The sequence below is a fragment of the Rhagoletis pomonella genome, unplaced genomic scaffold (genome assembly GCF_013731165.1).
Source record: "Rhagoletis pomonella isolate Grant_MI unplaced genomic scaffold, Rhpom_1.0 Rhpom_scaffold_00011, whole genome shotgun sequence".
In the NCBI taxonomy this organism is placed as follows: Eukaryota; Metazoa; Arthropoda; class Insecta; order Diptera; family Tephritidae; genus Rhagoletis; species Rhagoletis pomonella.
Window position 1 is genome coordinate 21,269,446 of NW_023458565.1, and position 21,185 is coordinate 21,290,630.

The following is a 21,185-nucleotide window of genomic DNA, read 5'->3' on the forward strand; positions in this document are numbered from 1 at the left end:
CTCCTGTTCAGATTCATCAAATCCAGATGGGCAGTTATTGTGGCCTGAAGAGATTATTTTTTTTTTTGTTTTTTTTTGAGAAGATAAGTATATTTTTTTTTGGTTATTTATCAAGTGTATTTAGTTAAAGTATGCGCTATGCATGTGCATTAGAGTGGTCCAATTGTTGTATGTCTAGAAAATGGGGCACCTGCTTAGTTTTTGCCTTTTCATATTTGTACCAACTTTCAATTTTCTACTGTGACTAATACAGGGTGCTCAATGACCTTGAAATGCGCTACTGGACCGCTGTGAAACTGGCAAAAATATTTATGATTTTTATAAAAAGCTACTGTTGCCATAACAACTGAAGCTTGTGATATTTTTTTAGATAATTTAAATTTGAAATGTTCTTAGGTTGTTTTACCAATTGTTTGATTAATATATGTACACAATACTTCTAGATTAAAATATGAGCATCATGAGCATCCTCTAAATTTATACTTAGAAATGTGAACTTTGGTACCAGCTCCTTATTTGGCCAGATGAGAAGGTGCCCCAAACCCTGTCTCGAAAAACAATTTTTTAACCACTCTAATGTACATTGCACATGTGTGGTTTGGGGTTTATATACAGAATTTTAGTTTTACGTTATACAGTTTATATACAGAATTTTAGTTTTACGTTATACACAGGGCCGGATTAAGAATGTGGGGTCCCTTTTTGAGTTCAAAATTACATACAATTAATTAAAAAAATAATTATAATTTTATTTTAATAGTATCGTTAACTATTGACTTCTAACCACATGTTTTCTTTTGAATTTCTCGCCTGAATTCCTTTATACTTGCCGCTCATGTTGCATTTAGTATTAAACAACTGACAACGGCAGAACAGAGATGGAATATTAGTACGAATATTTTGTCTTTTTGATCCGCCTTTTTATTTCTGCCTGTACTTTCTCACTCCTCATAGCTATTATTTCCTCGCAGGTTACTGAGAATAAGTAATTCACTTGCCCTCGTCCCTTATATCCGTAATCTTTGATATGTACGCGGGTCATTCTGAGCTATAATTTCCAGCAGCCTACGGAAATTTCCATTATTGTATTGTATTATATTATAAGCTAGGTTCCACAATATGTATTGATAGTGCTCACAAATCTTCTTAATACCTAGCGAGCTTTTCTGTAATATCTGAAAAATTATTTTTTTGCTTTCATCGTCACATGTGGGGGCCACGCAAATGTGGGGGCACTGGGCCGTGGCCCCATCGGTCGTGCTCTTAATCCAGTGCTGGTTATACATATTTACAAAGTAGGGCAATGGAAGGGAATGGATACTTCAGCTAGCGTATAATGAAGTAATATTTCTATGAAATTTGAAAAGTTCGTGACTTTTTTAATAAAAGATATATTTCTCGGCAAAGAGTGTTTTATTTCTCAACAAAGTCTCCTTTTAGCTCGATACATTTAGTCCAGTGGTTTTCCAATTTCTTTATTCCCTTCAAATCATAGGTTTTTCAAGATCTTCAAAGTAGGCGGCTGTTTCAGTAATAACCTCTTCATTGGATCCATTGAGAGTTAAATCTGGTGGATGTGGAGGATGTTCCGTCAACGGTTACGAAACGTTGGTCACACGGTTGCATTTAGGGCCGACTGTGAGCACGCGCGGCACCCATCGAGCGGATAACGTTTTCATACAAAAATATTCATCCAAATTGTTCTCTACCCACTCAGTTGATATGCTTATAGCCTCAGCCACTTCACAAATTTTCATTATCAGATCATCCAATATCATTTTATGGATTTGCTCGACAATTTCTGACATAACCAGCTCTTTAGGGCGACCTGAACCTTCGGAGTCACTTGTGCTGGTACGAAAACAACGGAGCTTCATAAACCACTCTTTAACCATTGAAATTGATGGTGCAGAATCCCCATAGTATTTATCAAGCATTTTATTCATTTCGGTAATGAATTTTTTACGCAAAAACTAATGCTGAATCAGCACACGAAATTCACACTTTCCATTTTCGTTAAACTTCACGAGGTTGTCTGCTTTCAATGGCTGTCAAATAAAAACTAATGGCGCGGCTTGCTCAAAATTTTATAGTAGTCTATCAATTGATGGGAGTTAATGCGTGGGCAGTTAAGTCACTAATTTTGCCGTTGAAGCCAAAAATTCTAAAAAAAAAAAATCCGAAATTTAACCCTAACCCTCTCAAAAAAAAAAAAATATAAATAGTAACACATTAAAATTAGCAGCTGCCGTAAAGGACAGCGAATGTAAATTAATTATACAAATCTTTTAGTAGAGTTGTCCAAAACCCCTCTCAGCATAGCGTTGTACGTACCTTGCACGTAAAAAAGTGCAGTGAATAAATAGAAGGGCCTAATAAGCCACGTAGATGAAACAAATACAAGTATTTGTGGATGTGCACCAGGAATGTCTGGTTGGGTGCTTCTATCCAACTCGTGAATATCTTCGAGAAGTCCAAAGCTAACATAACTGCAGTGCAGTGCTCTTTTGTTTGAGAACGGCTTTGAAATCAATCCCAAAACAAGCTTTGATATCAAGGGTAAGTGTTTATAAATGGGTTTGCTATCAAATTGCCCTCTATTTGATATCAAGCTTGAATGTTTACTGGTGCTGTGAATGTTGTGCTGTGCCAAATACAACCTACACCTGTCGGATATCCCGCTATTTCCGCCAATTGCGTCGTTACAAGCTTTATTAACATTACTTATGAGGTGCTACCGATGATACTGATTGAAATACTGAAGCCCTTAATGAACCAACTAATTGGGCCTTATCAATGTAGTAGCTTCAAGCACGAAAAATGTATTATTGCCTACATTTTCACAGCTTGTCAAATCCTGGAAAATACCAAAGAAAAGCTAACCGACACACATCACTTTTGAGAATTTTAGTGCTTATTTATTAGGCAAGTTGGATTTCAAACAAGATAAATACACACAGGGGAGGGAGTGTTTCCGGAATTTAGTTTATTTGTACCTAGTTGATGGATCAGGAACGGAAAAACGATAGAATTTTTCCAGCAATGGACGCACGCATTTTTCCGATTTTTTCGGAACATTTCGTGTTTGATTTTTCGGAATCCTTTGGTATTTTTGAGGGATTTTTTTTCTGCACCTTTCAGTACTTCTCCGTAGATAACCTTCAGGTAGGACACCTAATAATAAACCTAACCTAACCTAAGCACAAATCACTTACCATCACACCATAGGGTCCCCGCTATACACGCATCCAGCTCGGGACATTTATATTCGCAATCGGATTCCTTCGGATAAAAGCCGATGTCGGTCAATGTGTCATTGCCAGAGGCAGCGCCACCCGTCATCACGCTGGCATTGGTTTGTATATCGAGCTGTTGAATTAAGGAATTTCGTGTACGGTAGATTTCCAACCATGTGAATGCAATGTCGCCGGGCTCTTTCAGTATGGGTTCCAGTACTAAGCTGACTGGCCTGCAATAAAAAACAAATAAAAAAACAATATCAAACTACATATTGAGTTCACTTTATCGAACTTACTTGTTGGTAAATAAAGGCTGTCCATTTGTCCAATCTTCTGAGAATATATGCAACGAAGTCGGTCTCGGTCCACTCTGAGCTGGGCAAACAACGCGCATCACCTTCAAAGGTCGTCCCGCATATATGATCAAGCGATTTTTGGTGTGACAACGCATAGCATCCTCCGATGTCGGATCTATGGGCAAATAAGAGCCCCACGTCTGCACGAATAGTGAATGCTCCAATGTTTGTGCCTCAATGCACCAAGAGAGACCTTCACAACTGGAGTCCTGTGACTTCATAGGATACTTAATTTCATCTTCACCACCAGCACCTTTCAGCTTAAGTCGCTTGCGGCATTCACTGACTCGCTTAAATTCGTATGAAGCGAAAAAGTAAACATCTGCAAAGTCCTCCGAAATATTCAAACGTGTGACGGTGAATGATAGCTCCATGACACGTGAATTTGATATGAATGTTAGTGGCGCATTGCTGTAGAGCGTACTGGAGTTGTCACAGAAGCAACCCAATTGTATTTTCACATCACGAAAGGGCACATCGAAAAGGCGCAATTCAGTCAGGCGCCCCTCCGGGTCGAGTTGATTACAACGCGGACGCCCGGTGTGCAGATCAGAGTCAGTTGTACATGCTGTACCCTCACCGAATGTAACATTGTGTAACACTAGGCGGACGCGTTCAGATGTGCCGGCTTCGAAGCGATATAGGCACGTGAAATTTTTGGCTCCACCACGGCCGTAGAGGAAGACATTTCGTGGCACCTGTATGTTGCCTTTACGCTTGCGAAAAACGCGTGAACAGAGTAGTGGTACGGGATCTTCACCTCTGCGTCCGGGCCAAGGTTCGCCGCCCTGTTCGGTGTCCACAAATTCATAATTCAGCGAAAATTGAGCCGGAAAGAGCGCAGTGCCGGTGTGAGTGTGAAACTCCAGTTTCTGTAAAGAGAGATTGGGGATTTTTGCTTTGCATGAGTTTTTGGATTACTGGGCAATCTTTTTCGTTTGAGTGTCCCTTTTAAACCGACTTCAAAAAAGGAGGAGGTTATCAATTCGTCGGAATATTATTTATTTATTTTTTTGTATGTATGTTACCGTATAACTTTGGACTGCGTTAACCGATTTCTGTAATTCTTTTTTTAAAGGAAAGGATGTACCTGCGGGGTGGTCCCGTACTAATTTGGTTTAGATCCGACAATTTTATCATGAAGAAATTAACGGTACTCTTATATTTTTATATGCGAATTGACGTCGGTTTTGTTTTTTGCTTAAAAATTACTTGTTTGAGACAAATTGATGTATTCAAGCGGAGAGCGGATCCATGACCCAATAGGATAACTAAGAATAAGAATCCACTTGTGTTATTTTCAGCCATTGGACCTGAAATGGTATACGACCCGAGTATGACCTTAAGACCGGGCCAATTGTGTTCGAAAATCCCAGGCCTGATGTGACTCGACAACATCCTTACTAAGCACCATTCTATTAGCTTCGATGACACAACGTCATGCATCGCCCATCAGCACTACATCAGAAGTTGCAGAGACAAATAAGAACAGAGAAAAGTTGAGGATCTGCTGTGTAATTTTCGACTTTAGGGAGGTCTGCTCTACGAGATTTTCGATGCAACTCTCTGCAAGACCTATTCCAGCACAGTCTTATCAAAATATAAATTTTTATCAACCAAGTCGTTTGGTTAAGAAGGCAAAACATGCTTGCGAGGACTGTAGTAGCAAGATGACACTGGGCGTTGAGTTCTTTGTCGCAATCCTAACGCAACCCAAGAAACGAATTGATGGTTGCAATAAAAAAGTGTTTCAATTCTTCCGTCGGTGCAATTGAAGTCGAAATCATCAATACCTCTTTTAGTTCTTCTTGAAGAATCGTCGGAGAAATATTTTCGTTTGCCTTTTAAATTCTGGCCGAGCAACGACGAATGAACATGTCCAAATACTGAAATGACTCATTTTCGTCGGACCTTATAAAGGTGGCGTGTGTCTATTCATACATATAAATGAGTGTATCATACGGAAAAATGGATGCAGGCCTTCATATATTCTGTATGGCTTTGATCTTGGAAAATAAACCATTGACGAGCCTCTTACATTATGGAAAGGGCCCTTAATTTTTTACAAGACTGGTTGTACAGTCTTATATTTACTATAGGCTATGTAAAGTGACGTTGTGGATAACCTTCAAGTGCCAACATGGCAAGAACCTCTCCCAGCCGTTCAAGATTGAACGGAGTTTTAGACAAGGCGATTCACTGCCCATCAACCTCGTCAAACTTAACACTTTGGAGCTGTAAAAGACTTTGTATACCTAGGATCCAGTATTAACGTAACCAATAATATCAATCTAGAGATAAAGCGAAAAAGATCTCTTGCCAACAGATGGTATGTACTTTGAACTCTGTAGGTGATTGACAATCAAAGCGAAAACTTGGTCATTATTGATTGAAAATGAGTTGACTTAAGAAGCTTTTGAAATAACTATTCTATGGAAGATCTGTCGCCTTATTCCCGTCAACCTTGGCTACAACAGAAGAACTAAATGCAGATAGACTGGACAGAAAAACTGACGGAATTTCAGAAAGGAGGTAGGCAACTGATGTTTTGTTTTGGTCTCGGTTCAAAAAAAAAAAAATAAGAAGAATGACGTATTACCAACTATTGGCCAGGGAATAAAGGTAATTACGGCAGAAAATAACGAAAACGCTTAAAAATACTTGACGAACTCAGTGAGCGGGATGTCCAGGAGGAATTTATTTACACAAAATTTATTCAAACAAAAAATGTTTGAGTAGGCGCTTTGGTCAATAATAACGATCAGTAACCACCTATGCATGGTTGTAAGTCATGCGGAGTCCCTGCCAGAGACCGGCTTTGAGTACTAAAAAATTGGTGTACTTATTCATGATCCATAACAATTGGTGCAAATGCGTACTAATACTAATTCCAAAAAGTACTATGAATAATTCCCTCCCAAATCAATATTATTCCACTTACCAAATCTCGTCCGGAACTAACATAACTCTCCAAAGGACTACATGGTCTCAGCTTATTGAAGCCCAATGCATTATTGCTAATGGCAGTGTGATCGCATAACTTCGGTGTTTCATAATCATAGATTTCCAACATTAAACGTCGCTTGCCCTTCGAACTCATCAAAGAAACCGAGCTCTTTTCAGCTGATGACGTATCCTTGCTACCCTTACCACCACTACTACCACCCGAAATATAATTTAAACTCTCCTTTATGCCGCTTATGCCACTATTGGGGACACCACCACTCTGTTTGCCACTTGCACCCGCTCCAGCTTGCTGATAGCCACTATACTTATTTTCATTATTGAATATACTCGATTGTGTTGGACCATAGATGTATGTATCGACCGGATTCCATGCATTATCAATATTCACGCGTAAATTTTTACTCAATTTGGGATTTTGTGCACTGTAATAATAATTGCCGTAGGCGCTTTGATTCAAAGTAGTTGGTTTGCTTCCCGATGCAGATGATGCCACTGGTGGTGGTGATGGTGGCTGCCCAGTTGTTGTTGTAGTTTTCGATGAAACATACGTGCCATAACTGTCCCACATTCTTAGGCGCGTGATCCATGGTGGCAAATCAGCCTAAAATGATGATTGGGTTAAAGAAATACGGAAGTAAAATATGTGTTTCGAAAATAGCATTGAGTTGAAGTTCGTCCTTTACTTACTCTGCCTAGTGTGTTGTTGTCATGAATTGTTTGCTGTAATATCTGTAGATTGTAGCTTGTAAAAGACAACCAAATCAGATCGCCGGGATATCCATGAAAGTGGTAAGTGCATGTTGTATTCGGTGGTAGTGTATGCCGTGGGCTTACAATACGGCCCATTCGTCCACGCCGCGAGAAGAGTACATCATCTGCAGTAAATTAAGTTGGAGTTTGAGAGAGTTTTCATAGAAATAAATATTTAAGTAATTTAAGCATATTAGTAAAAACAAAATGCCTAACGGAAATTCACAAAAAAGAAAACAGGTTGGCAAAAGAGACGAACTGGGAACAGAAATATGAAAACAAAATTTTTCTTTTCCACTCACCTGGATTTGTTGCATTTATATGGAACTCGCAGGTATTTTTTGTGCCTTGTGCAAAATCGTATGAATCTGAATCTGTGAAAATGATATCGACATCAAGTTCAAACCCACGATTTGGAACGCCTTGTTGCAGGGGCGCTGAAAATGGGCTAGAATGGAATGCAACCAACATTTCAGGTCCACTGCAAAAAAAAACGTAATCAGGTCATTTATATGGAAGTAGATATAAAATAGACAAAGGCTAATAAAATGAAAGTTAGAAATATGGACGATTATTTATTTATTTATTAATTAATTTAAATAAAAAACTGAGACACGCACGGAAGAAGTGAAAATTCATAGAAAAAAATTCACAAAGGAATAAATTTGCAAAATATTTTTCAATATATGCGCGTATAGTATAGGAGGATTCTACGTGTAATTCTAAGCAATTTTGCCAAACTAACCATGGGTCTAAAATCAATTTAGAGTTTGCCAAATTGTGAAAATATGTGCCAAATGAAGAAAATGTGAAAATTTTCACTGTTGCGCCTTCTGGTGGAAGTTTTTTACGAGTTTTATGTTTGCTCTTTTTTATGTGACAAACTGCTTATTTTACAACTCGCTCTCTTGCTAGACAATTCTGGTTGCAAGTCTTGTGTAAGACAATTGAAGGACTCTAACCGAGTGAGCAAGGTACCATTCGAGAGATCCGAGGTTCAAATCCTAGGGCAGTGAACTTTTTTTTATTTTTTTTGTTTAATTTTTTATTTTGATGTTTAGATCTTATTGTTTTATATATTTTTTTAATTCCATTTAATTTTTAGTGTATTTTTTCTTTTATCAATGAATTTTCTTTCGTTTTAAATTTAACTTTCTTTTAGTTTTTAGATTTTGTTGTTTTATAATGAAAACTATTTTTTAATTTAAATTAATTTTTAGAAATTTTTTTGTTTTATTTCATTTGCTTAATATTTTAATTAAATTTTATTTCAGGTCTAGATTTTATTGTCTTAAGAAGAAAAGCATTAAATTTTTTTTTTCAATTGAATTTTTCATATGGTAATTAAATTATTCCTTCTATTCTTATATTTCATTGTTTTTAAAATAAACTTATATTACTTTATTTCTATTAATTTTTTGAAACTTATTTCATGCATTTTTTCTGTTTTTAATTAGTTTTTTCTTTTAAATTTTAGATTTTATTAAATTAAAAAGTGAAATATTTTTGTCAATTTAATTTAATTTACTTGCTTTTCTTCAATAAAATTTTCCTTTACTTTTTAAATTTTATTCTTTTACAGGGAAAAATATAAATGCATACATTTTAAATTTAATTTAATTTTTAGGACCTTATTTTATTAACTCAGTATGAAGGGAGACCGGTATGTTTGCACTTGGGTAGGCACTATGACCAATGGAAATCATCTATTACCACGTCTGCATGGTTGTAAGCAGTGCTGCCGAATGTACTACGATAGGAGTTTTTTTACTACTATTTTGTCATTCATACTCCCATACTCCCAAGGACCAATTATACTACTATTTTGCGAGTTAACTGTTTTATTAAATTTTTGAAAGTAACTCGAACAATGTCGCATTGAACACTGACAAAGAACATTCTTAAGCCATATTACAACATTATTCAAAACTTACGACTGCAGTTATGAATTTAAATTGAATATAAAACTCTTTATAACTCTTGGAGGAAAAGCTTGTATGTTGGTCCGAACACACAAGCGTGCCGGAAACAGCACTTAGGCTATACTACGAGTACAAAAAGAGGCCTGCTCTTTCATCTCATTCAAGGCAATAAGGGTAAAGGGTTTGTGCCTCGGGAAGTGACCACTTAGGAATTTCAAAAGTTATCTGCTATCCTACTTTTTTAATGAAGCAGACCCTTGAAGCCTTCCAGTCATTACTGAGTGTTCTAACTAGTTGCGGGCTAAGAAATACTTGACCTGAGTCCTTTCTAACCAAATCAGCAGGAATACTCGTGTGACCTGCCTGTATGTAGAGTAAAACCAGTTCCTTATATTTACCAACATAATTTACCTGAGACTTGCATTGCCTAGTTTGGAAGTACTTAGTTAGAAGGCTGACCTGCTCGCATTTGGACATGAGGTAGAATCCATCAGACGAATTGGATTTTCATTAATACGTGTTTTTTTCTTCGGGAAAACTACGTCCAAATTCTATTATAAAAAAATTTTTGAAATTGGCCATTTTTCGACACTTCAATGTTTTTTTTCTCAAAAACTGGACGTGCTAGAAAAATTTTGTAAATGCACTTCAAATCAGCATCAACAAATCTATAAAATGAGGTCGGCCCCGTTTTTGAGGTAAAATACGATCAAATTTTATTCAACTGTGATATTTGACGTGAACTTACCGCGACACCACACGTGGTAACCAGTCACCGCCACAATATTTTGCCAACACAGGATCATTTGTGGAGCTGCCATCATAGAAAATCAAATGATCTCGTTCTCCAGTGCAGTCCGACCACGCTCGTATGGAACGTGAAGTCTTGTTAAAACTTGCAATGGATCTATTGAAGTGGAAGAAAAATCAATAACCAATCGTAAATTATTTACTTTTTTTCTCTTTTTATAAGTAAATTTTATCAATTCGTTTACCTTTTTACTAGCGCCTTGTGTTGATTTTCTTGACTAACAGCAATCATGGCATGCTTACTGGTTGGCACCTCCTTTTGTCGTATCGTCCAATAACAGGTTACATTTCGCGGATACATGCCCGGATAATTTGGGCTTTGCAAATGGCATTTATTTCGATAGCACTCATCAAATTGGCGTGTACAATACGTGCCAGGTGTAACGCGCCCCAATTCCAAAGGCTTATCGGGCAGACCGTATCTGGAAATAAAAAAAAAAAAGGATAAAGGTGGTTTATTAAGAATGTTTGTCATTTTAATACAACAAATTCACTAATTTTTAAGCTATATTCATAAACAATTGACTCACAACTATACTTATTTACATACATACATATATCGTCACACATACCTGACAACAGCATCAGTTTGACTGATGAATTTGTAGCGTATTTTGAATTCGAATGGTTTCTCATCATGGATGTTCTTGGGCGGATGAAATACCTGGGAAAATATTTAAATAAGTTTTATTCTCTGGAGAAATATTTCTAAATTTATTTTAGTTGTTTTCATTTAAGGGGCAAAAATAAAATCTTTGACCGGAGTAAAAAAGCAAAGACCGCTGAACAGTTAACCACTTTTTTTTAGAAAACATCCATACGAACGGTCTAGCAAAGAAGGATTCCAAGCTAGGCAGTTCTACGAGTAGTACACAGTAATGAAAATTGCCAGAGTATCAGCGCAAAACGGGTGGAAAGCTGTCGCGACTGTTACATATGTATGCAAAACCCTGGGTATGTATGTAGATCAACTACGACGAAAACGTACCCTTGGAAGAAGCTTTTTGATGTTTTCTCTTCTTATTCTCTGTTTTAAATGGACTCGGTAGACAGGTAGATGGATCATAATTGATTTTGTAGGTAGCTTTATCTCTTTCTAATTTAGAATATTTGTTGTATAATTTCAATGACTCTTTGACCCTGAAGGCTCCAAATATGTATATATATATTCAGCTTCCCTTTGGTAAAAATGTTACTACATAGTTGTAAAATATTCGAGTATGGAGGGATTGAAATGTATTAGGCGGTACAAACAAACTTCAGCAGTCTGATTAAGAATTCGTACACCACTTCAAGGAAAAATAATAATAAATTAACATCGCCGTTGCCACATTTTATGGCTTGAGTTTTCACGAAAATATAGCCTTAAGATAGCAATAGCATGGGGATTATTGCCCCCAATGAAGATAGAAAGCTGCTTACTATCCCGAAAAGACGTATGGCGAGTTTGTTTCTACCAAAAAATATCCCTTTTGATTGCCTCTTTTTCTTTTCGCATTTGATTCTAAAATAAAGGCAAACGGGTGTTCTCTTCCTAAAATGTAAGGCAAAAAGGCGCATTCTCTGCCGTTTGGGGCTTTTTCGAGGAGATGGTTGCTCTTAAAATCGGATGGTTGCTTAAAACGGCATTATTACGAAATGCGTGAGCAAGACAAGGACAAGTGGGAAAAACAGGGCCTTGTACAGGGTTGAGTGTAACTTAAAACATATTTTCCACCGTGGACGAGCAACATTTTTTGGAAGAAACGGAATCACTATTAGAGAGTAAGCTTCTTAAACTCGATGGATCTACCGATCGTATATAGTAGACACTGTAGGAACAAAGTGTGGATTTATTTGTATAATTGCGTACTTTCCTAAATTTTTTGGTTATTTGAACTTTCTGTGAATTGATTTATGACAAATGTCATAAGTATTATAATATCATCCTTATTTTAGGTATATTTATTACAAACATTCTAAGTACAAACTCTGTGCCTACGTTCAATTTGTTTTTAATGCATGCAGAGTTAGGTATAAACAAAGGAACATAATCAAGCCTACAGTCCTCTCCTGACATCTGGATACTTTTTCGCATTCAATGAAAAAATGCTGTAGTATTTCCTATGACGATTCAAAAAAGCGATGATTTTCTTCAGCATCCTATAAGCACTATTGTGACAGTTATTCTTTTAGGTTGTCAATTATTGCTTTATGTTGCATCCTCCTTGTAGCACTTTGCCTGTCGAAATTCTATATAGTACCGCTAATATTGTTGCCTTGATTTTCTTCTATGCTTCCACAGCTCTGCTCACAGTTTTGTTCGGTATTTGGCTGCTCTTATTTGTGGTTTGTGGATTGATATTTTCATATATGCAACGCTGATCATCAACTACTTCCTCAAGACTTATGCTCAACATAAGAGGGCCAAAGCATAACGCAAAGAAGCTGCTAGCTTGTGTTCTTAAGTCCGTTATTTTCTATGGCTCAGTGGTTTGGGGAACTGCATGTGATACGCCATCATACTTGCATACATCAAGGCAGTCCAATCATTTCGCACGGTGTCGGCGGGTGTAGCGCTGGTCATCTCAGGATTGCATCTTATTTTACTCTTGCTCCAAAGAGACTAACACTTCGAACCGCGGCGATTCACACGAAAAGTCTTGGAAGGCGTCGCACAATGGAACAGTAGCGATACCGATGCGATCACTCCAATAGCGGTTTATGGATGCATAGGCTCATACTAAACATATCAAATTGGCTGGCAAGGAAACATGGCAAAGTAGACTTTTGATATTGCCCAACTCCTAAGTGGACAGGGCTCGTTTACAGCGTACTTCTGCCACTTCAAATTAGGTTACGACGAATATTGTAAAACCTGCGGTCTATTTTAACGTGGAAGATGCAGAACATATTCTTTTTGCATTTGGAGTAAATCCGACACCGAACTGGTTTGCTCATATGCGCTGCTAATTAGCAGTGATAGTCCAACAAGAAGTCTTGAATCTGCTCTGCTTATAGATAACGTTTGATTCCCTGCTCGTCAACACTTTCATTACGTTCATTATATTTCTGTCCAGTCACCCAATACGGGCGAACGCTCTTCGGTCAAGTAGTTGGTATGTATGTATGTGAAAGTAGAGCCCTATATCTGTCTGACCGTCAAAATGAATGTTTATGTGTGCATTCGTATAACCAGCAGTATTTGCCGCTTTTCACATTGTCAATTTCAGCTTGAAAACTACCACTGGGGTGCTTTAGCTTAAAACACCGTGTTAAAGGGAATTCCCTAATAGCTTGCTAGCTCTTAAAATAGTGAAAACTTCTAACACTTACCTTCACAGATGCAGTTACAGTTGATGTTTCGCTGAAATATAATTGGGGCCCTGTTGCTTTGCCGCACCAAGAACCGCCTGTGAATGGACGCCCAAGTTCGCTCAGCTGCAATTATTTTATTACCAAGCATTTTGACATATTCTTTAGAATGAACAAATTCGAATAAAAACTTGCCTGCATAAAACCCTCCGGGCAGCCTGGCAACTCGCCAGCCGGGTTAACATTGCTTTCGTAACCGTCAATATCTGAGTCCACCATGCCTTCATCGAAGCGACCCACTGTAAAACTATCGAAGATAATCTGAGGAAAAAAAATTATAAAAATTGTATTTAAAATTTTGATTTCCAGAAACATAAATTTTAGCGAATTCAAATTTAAAGTTTGAACACATTCATATTTGCTACTGCATATATGTACTTTTGTATGTTTGCCTATTCATAAATAAATGCACTAATTTAATGTCCCTAATAGTCGTTCAATTTGAATTCAATACTCTAAATAGTATCTATTTAATCGTACTTACTTGCACAATATCGCCTTGCTCACGCCCTGAAGCTGTGAAAGTTAGGTGACATAAAAATGGCAGTCGACTCCATTGTGGTGTTGGCACTTTTAATGTATAGGTGCGACCAATGTCACCGTAATAAGTTCGGTTGCAAACTGCAAATTGATAATAAAATATTTATGTACATACATATGTATATAAGTATGTATGTTAATATGTATAAAAGGTTTTTCATTTATATATGCAGTTGTATTTGTGTACATTCAACTATATAAAAACGTACAATCTGTAATGCCTTACCACAATTTATAAATAAGTAAAAGTTCAGAGTAGCATATCCTCCTCAACGAAGACACAAAAATTATGAAAAAAATTTTAATTTGTACTCGTAAAATATGTTAATACTCAACCTCATTCTCACCAAGCAGCATGCGCATTTAAATTTAAAACTTTATATACAGTGATTCGCGCAAGTGTTCACGTGTTGATTTTTTTTTTTTAAATATTTACAACGTTTTTCAAGGAATTTTTTTTTTGTTATTTTTCTATAAAAGTATTGTCCAAGCTTTAGCCAAAACCATATAAATCAGAGTTTCAAATTTTCATCTGAGTCTTTAAAAAAATTTTGTGTATGTGTTTTATAGCCCATAAAATTTTAGTCTCATGAAAACCAAGTTTCAAGCGTCTAAAAATCGCGTTGATTTTTTAATATTTATTTATTTTTTGCTGACGGATATAAGAAATAAATTTAACTCAAAAAACGTTGTGAAAATTAAAATAAAATCAACACGTAAACATTGTGTGAGTCACTGTATGTAATACTTAATAAGAGACAGCGGCGTAGCTGGGGGCGGTGAATGGCTACATCCACCCCTCCTTCGGCAATATACTAAGATTTTTTACTTTTTGAACGACTTCAAAAAAGGAGGAGGTTATCAATTTGTCGGAATATTTTTCTTATGTACATATGTTAGCGCATAACTCTGGACCATGCCAACCGATTTCGATAATTCTTTTTCTATCGGAAAGGTGGTGTGCCAGGGGTGGTCCCGTACTAATTTGGTCCGATCATTGGATCTTGAGGAAATTGACAATACTCCACAAAAATTTGTATATGGGAATTCAAGTCGGTTGCGTTTTTTGCTTAAAAATTACATTTTTATAAATATTTGAGATTATCGGTTGCTGGATTATGTATTTGAATATTGAGCGTGTAAAAATCGCAGGAAAAAGGGTATTTGCTTAAAAAGGTGTCACTATTCAATTTTTCAAATTTCAAATGAGAATATTTAGAGAAAATTAATCATCTAGTTGCAGCTAGTAGTTGCCGGCCGTATGTTGACAAGGGCATTTCTCTGACTTTGTCTCAGGTGCTGCTGGCGAGTGATTTAAGGACTTTGTTGCTGCCCTGTCCATTGGTTGCGACTGCGGTTGTGTGTGCTCAGAAGGAGAGCTAGCTGTTATAACTTTTTTGTGTTATTAATAGTTGGACTTGGCGAGAGGAAACATCTGAGATAAGGGTCAAATAAACCTATTCCCGATTGGATGGACATTTACCGGATCACTGTCGAATAGGAGCTCATGCGGTACGACTTAACATCCGACGCATATTGCAATAGCAGTTTAATGGTCAACGCAAGCATATCAGCACTCGCTTTTCAACTGCCCTGCGTACGCTAGCCTAACCCGTTCGGAAATAAATCTCGATTTTGAACAGACGTTGGTTAGATTTTCTTTCTTCCATCTAGCGCCCGACAAGAAAAACTATCGAGCCGCCAGACACAAAGGCAGCGCTCGCTCTAAGCAGCCACTGCCCGGCGATCCTGGGCAGCTTCCGTCTAATGAAATGTCGAATTACCATTCAGAATTCCCATACAGTGCCTAATATAAAATGAAAAACTGGGCATTATCTACAATCCTGGTCGTAATTAGGAAAAACCTTTTGAGAAAGTGACAAGGAAATCATTGTCAGGAATATCTGGCCAGCATCAGGATCAGTTGCCCAAGTCAAGGTATTAAATGCTAGAGCCAGACAGCTCTAAGCCAATAAACTTAATTCAGGGCAACCTATCCTGTGGTCGTCAAGGTTACCCTTTTAAATGCCGCTCCCCCGCTCATAAATGCCGCTCAGCCTGTGGCCACTTCAATAGCACTTTATATGTCGCCGCTTTGCCGCTCATTGCGTGGCCTCGAACTAATGCTGTCGCATGACAGATTTTGTCCTGGTGCTGCCAACGTAAACGTACTAGCACCTGAACTGGTTAACCAAGTCAAAATATTGCATGGTAGTGTCAGGCGCTACGAAAGATAACCGTTGATGAGAGAATCTATTCAGCGCCAGAAGTGATTATCTCTCATTAATTTTTGTGTACTAGATTATCTGTAGAAAGGATTTTCATGCCGGCACCTGTTCTTGCACTGTCGTGAAAATCTCAGTTACCGAAATCTAGATAGACTCTAGACGAAATCAGGGCCTTGTCTAAAGAATTTCCGGTCGAGAAGAATTTGGCATGCGGCGTTAATTACTCGCAGTGACGTTTTCAGTAAAAGTCTTACCACTCACTGGTACAACAATGGACCAAACAAATTTATATTTTAATCTGAACTTCGCAGGAATACCACAATGTTAGGTTACATTGTATCATCAAAAATAATAACGAAAATTACTTAAAGATATATAGAGAGATGTGGTGATCTCCGAAATTAACGCTTTAATTTCTACTATAGTTAATTAGTTCTACTTTCCATAAAAATTGCTTCAAGCTTAACACAATTGTTGGTAAAAATACTTAACAAAATAAATTTCAAAGTTTGTGTGTATTTTGTACAAAATACTGGGTATCTGCTGAAAGATGCTACAAAAAAAAGGTAATAGCTTTCTTCCTGCGCCAGCAGTCTGCTCCATTTAGTTTTATTTCATTTAGAGCTCCTTATATTTTCCGCAAATGGAGGATTGGAACCATGAAACTATGATTTGGATTGTGCGCCGCTTGCACGAGTTGAAGTCCGTAGTATCCTTCCTAAGGGAATATAGCGTTACCTTAAAAAGTGCTTTCTATATGTTTTGCTAATTTAGCTTTAATCTCTCAATAGTTTTGATCGTTGGTAAACTCATTGAAGCAGAATGGAGCGCTCATTGAGCAATCATTTTATTTATACTCTAAATATGATGCGCAGCTTGCTTGGTTGTTCGTCATCGACTTCTCAAGATTCGGTCTTTTCTCTATTCTCAGTTCCTGAATCTAAAGTTTGGCATAAAAAGCTTTGCGGTTTTGTTGTTTAAAATTTTGTGTTTTAAAAATATGAGTGAGCATTAATTTATGACTCGAAGCGATGCAATTAAAAGTGATGCCATTAATACGAATAAACTATGAGAAGTTTATAGTAAAGAGAGCGTAAATAACGATAGCACTCTGAGTTTTTGAAATTGGAGTGCTAATAAAAAATTTACCTCCTCAGAGCGAGAGCGTACTTTGAAGGCTTTACGAAATCTGTTTTAAGAAGTTCAGCGAATTTTGCTTGTAAAAACTTGGATATATGTAATTATATTTTGTTAATAAATAGAATACAGCGAATTTAGGGTTAGAACTCAGCACATTAGGTCTAATATTAAAATTTGTTGACGGGCTTTTGAAATATAGTAGAAATGTAGTAGCAGAGGTCCACTAAAACCAGTAAAATTTTTAAAGTGGTCTACGAGAAAGAAGATTTGGGAACCTCTTATTTAAAAGCCATCCATATACATGACAATTGAGGCGATTCCCACTTTGGCCCCTAGTCAGTAATGCATAACCTTTTGATAGAATGTCGCAAACGTATCACCAACCATGGAGACCATTTAAATTTAATTGTTTTTAAAACCAATTAACAAAATTGTTTTATTTCTCAAATGAATAAATAAGGATTTATTTTTAAGTAAACAACAAAACCGACTTTAATTGTCATATAAAAATTTAAGATTACCGTTCTTCAGGATCCAATGATCGGATCTAAACCAAATTAGTATGGGACGACCTCTGAGAAACCACCTTTCCTTTTAAACATGGTTCAAGTTGTGCGGTAACATACACTGCCGGAACAAAGTATTGGCACAGCAAATTTTTCACAATATATGCAAAAATTTTTATTCTAATATTTTGCCGCCAATTTTGTATACAAATATGGTTCATTCAACAACAAAAAACATAAAAATATAATTCTTAAACTTTGTGCAAAACTCGCGAAAATTCAGCAAATTTTCATGAAAGTTTTCAACCTTTTAATCAGATTTTTTAGAATTTTTTGAGTATGCAGTTTTGCAGCCCATTAAATTCTAGTAAAAAAAAGAAAGTTCGGAGATAGTCAATAATCGCGTTGATTTTTGAGAATTTTTTGTTGTAGGTGTTTTGCATTTTTTCCATATAAAGCATTTTCAAAAAAAAATTTTTGTATGGGAGAGACTGCGTGAAAAAAACTGCCAAAAATCAACGGTAATCCCAAGCTACTTAAAACTTGCACTTTATTATAATAAAACAAGTAAGAGTAGCGCTGTCTTCGGCTATGCCGAAGGCTTCATACCTTTCATTAACATCTGCAAATTTTACTTTGACAGATTACTGCTTTTGAATACATCTGCATACATCGATAGAGGAGTTACATACTTACATATATAAAAAATCGCATCTTAACAGTCAGAGGTATGGAAGATATACCTTATATAGCACCAATCTCAGTGATTTTCACTGCTATGTGATCGGTATGTAACCCGGTAACACAATTTATTGGGTTTAGTTTCCTACATAAAGGAGATATATCGCAAAAACTGGTATCTGAACAATCAGTGGTATAACAGATAAAGCTTATACAGAATAGATTTTGACGATCTTCTCAGTAGAATTTGTGTTATTATTTATAAAATAGCCAACGAAATTTATCGGTTTTAGCTGTCCAAATAAAGGAGTTTTACAGTAAAACCCCATATCTGAACAATCAGATGTACGGAAGATACATATATGTTATAGTCACCCGATCCTTGTTATTTTCACTGTAAGTATTCTGTTAATAATGAGTGAAAATGGTACGAAATTTCATGTTCCTAGCTGCATAAATGGAGGAGTTATGATAAAAGACCTCATATCTGAACAATCAGTTGTATGGGGGCTGCAGGTTATAGTGACCCGATCTTTGTTATTTTCACTGTAAGTCTTCTGTTGATAATGAGTGAAAACAGCGCGAAATTTCACGTTCCTAGCTATATAAATGGAGGAGTTATAACGAAAAATCTCATATCTGAACAATCAGTTGTATGGGAGCTATAGGTAATAGTTACCCCAGCTTTTTAATTTTCACTGTAAGTTTTCTGTTGATAATTATTGAAAACAGTGCGGAATTTCATGTTCCTAGCTATGTAAATGGAAGAGTTATAGCGAAAAATTTTATATCTGAACAATCAGTTGTATGGGAGCTATAGATTATAGTGACCCGATCTTTGTAATTTTCACTCTAAGTATTCTGTTTATAATTGGTGCAAGTACTGCAAAATTTCATGTACCTAGCTGCATAAATGGAGAAGTTATAACGGAAAATCTCATATCTGAAGAATCAGTTGTATGGGAGCTATATGTTATAGTGGTCCGATTCTTCCGGTTCCGACAAATGATTAATACATTATAAGAATACACCCACCTACCAAATTTTATCCGGATATCTCGAAAACTGAGAGACTAGATTGCATACAAACAGACGGACAGACGGACAGACGGACATGGCTAAATCGACTCAGCTCGACGTTCTGATCATATAAGTATACATTTCAATGGGTCTATCTATTTTTGTTCTGGTACTTACAAACATCGGACCAAAGTTGTAATACCATTTCATGCTCATGAAAGGTAAACAAATATTCCGACGAATTGATAACCTCCTGATTTTTTTAAGTCGGTTAAAAAATAAATTGCATGAATTAAGCAACAAGTTATTTGAGTTTCTTAAAGTAGCAATATTCATCAGCCACCCTGTAGAATGCAGATTTCAAATCCAAGTTCTTTAAAAAAAAAAACATGTTTTATGACTTTCCTACGTATTGTTTCATTCTACATATGTCTTAAAGCGTCTTCTCTGCTCAACATTTCTCTTAGACATACGTACATACATAGTAGTAGATAACTTCAACAGCAACTCCACTTTTGCTATTAAATAAGTTTTCGACAAGTTTCCTTCTAAGATTTACTCACCCGAACAATGTTTTGGCTCATCGCTGCCATCTTCACAATCCGCCCGTCCATCGCAGAATTTGTCCAATGGTATGCAAATGTTGTTATTGCCCTTGCAAGGAAACTCAGATACGCGACAAGCGAAGCCCAACATAATTGCCAATTGCACCAGTACCAATGTGAACCAGGTGCCCCATTTGCCAGTGTAACCAAACATCTGTAAATAGTGAATACATATATGAATTCAATGAATATGATTTTTATTATAAGAAAAAAACTTTGAACTTAAATTTTTAAGATGAGCAATACTAGTATAAATGCACACCGTGCCATTTTCTGCTTAAATTCCTTGTGTTATTAGTTAGCAAATATGCACGCAAATAAATAATATACCCCTACTAAATTTCAAAAAAATTCAAATCATCCAAACTTTGCCATTTGTACGTCACCCCATTGTCGGCTGAGACGACATCATAGGCACCCACTTTTATAATTGACAGCAATTCCCTGCGGTTGCTCAGTACTTTACAATGGAGTGCATTTTGCTACAGTCACCAACACCAACACCAACACCAACACCAACACCAACACCGTCGTCGTCACCGCGCATTCACAAACTTTATTCAGCTTACGCCTGCAGTTTAGCTTATGTAGTCAAATATACGGAAGCGGTGGCGTTAAGGGGTGAGTTCAACTGTCGGCGTCGCGTCGGTGGCTATTTGGTGTTGCTGGTCGGCCATTGTGGTTGAACGAATCGAGCGCGCCTGCTTTCAATTGCTTAAATATCCTCTTCACTTTATTTCCTGCACTGCCTGCTGCTTTGTGTGCTGTGAATTTCAAAACGCTTCATTTATTCTACAGCAGCTAAATCGGAGTGACCAAAGGAGAGGTAGCTCCTCTGTATGCATGCAGGTATGTAGGTGCTCGCACTTGCATCCAAGCAAACCAACACTGAGCTGAGGATGCTGTCGATGGTGATGGTGATGGCGATGGCGCTGGCGTTGGTGATGGCGCTGGCGTTGGCGATGGTGGTTGCTACTATGTCTCGAGGCAAGGGTATTGAGTGCACTAAACTTACAGGAACTCGCCAACAAATGATGCCATCAAATTCACCATTTGCCTTGCAACAA

General features: G+C 37.0%; 2 protein-coding genes across 2 annotated transcripts in view; one reads left to right on the forward strand and one right to left on the reverse strand.

The window, feature by feature from the left end:
- On the reverse strand, nt 1-20,272 carry LOC118747210 (the record flags this gene model as incomplete). Its single annotated transcript, XM_036481199.1, is given in 13 exon segments — nt 1-44; nt 3,216-3,469; nt 3,536-4,467; nt 6,537-7,163; nt 7,250-7,437; nt 7,615-7,793; nt 9,983-10,141; nt 10,230-10,466; nt 10,617-10,708; nt 13,360-13,464; nt 13,534-13,659; nt 13,883-14,019; nt 20,077-20,272. Coding segments are annotated over 13 exon segments (3,276 nt in total), but the record flags the coding sequence as incomplete, so codon positions are not given.
- LOC118746826 overlaps nt 1-21,185 on the forward strand; it is a 304,681-nt gene that overhangs the window by 23,370 nt on the left and 260,126 nt on the right. The window lies entirely within an intron of this gene.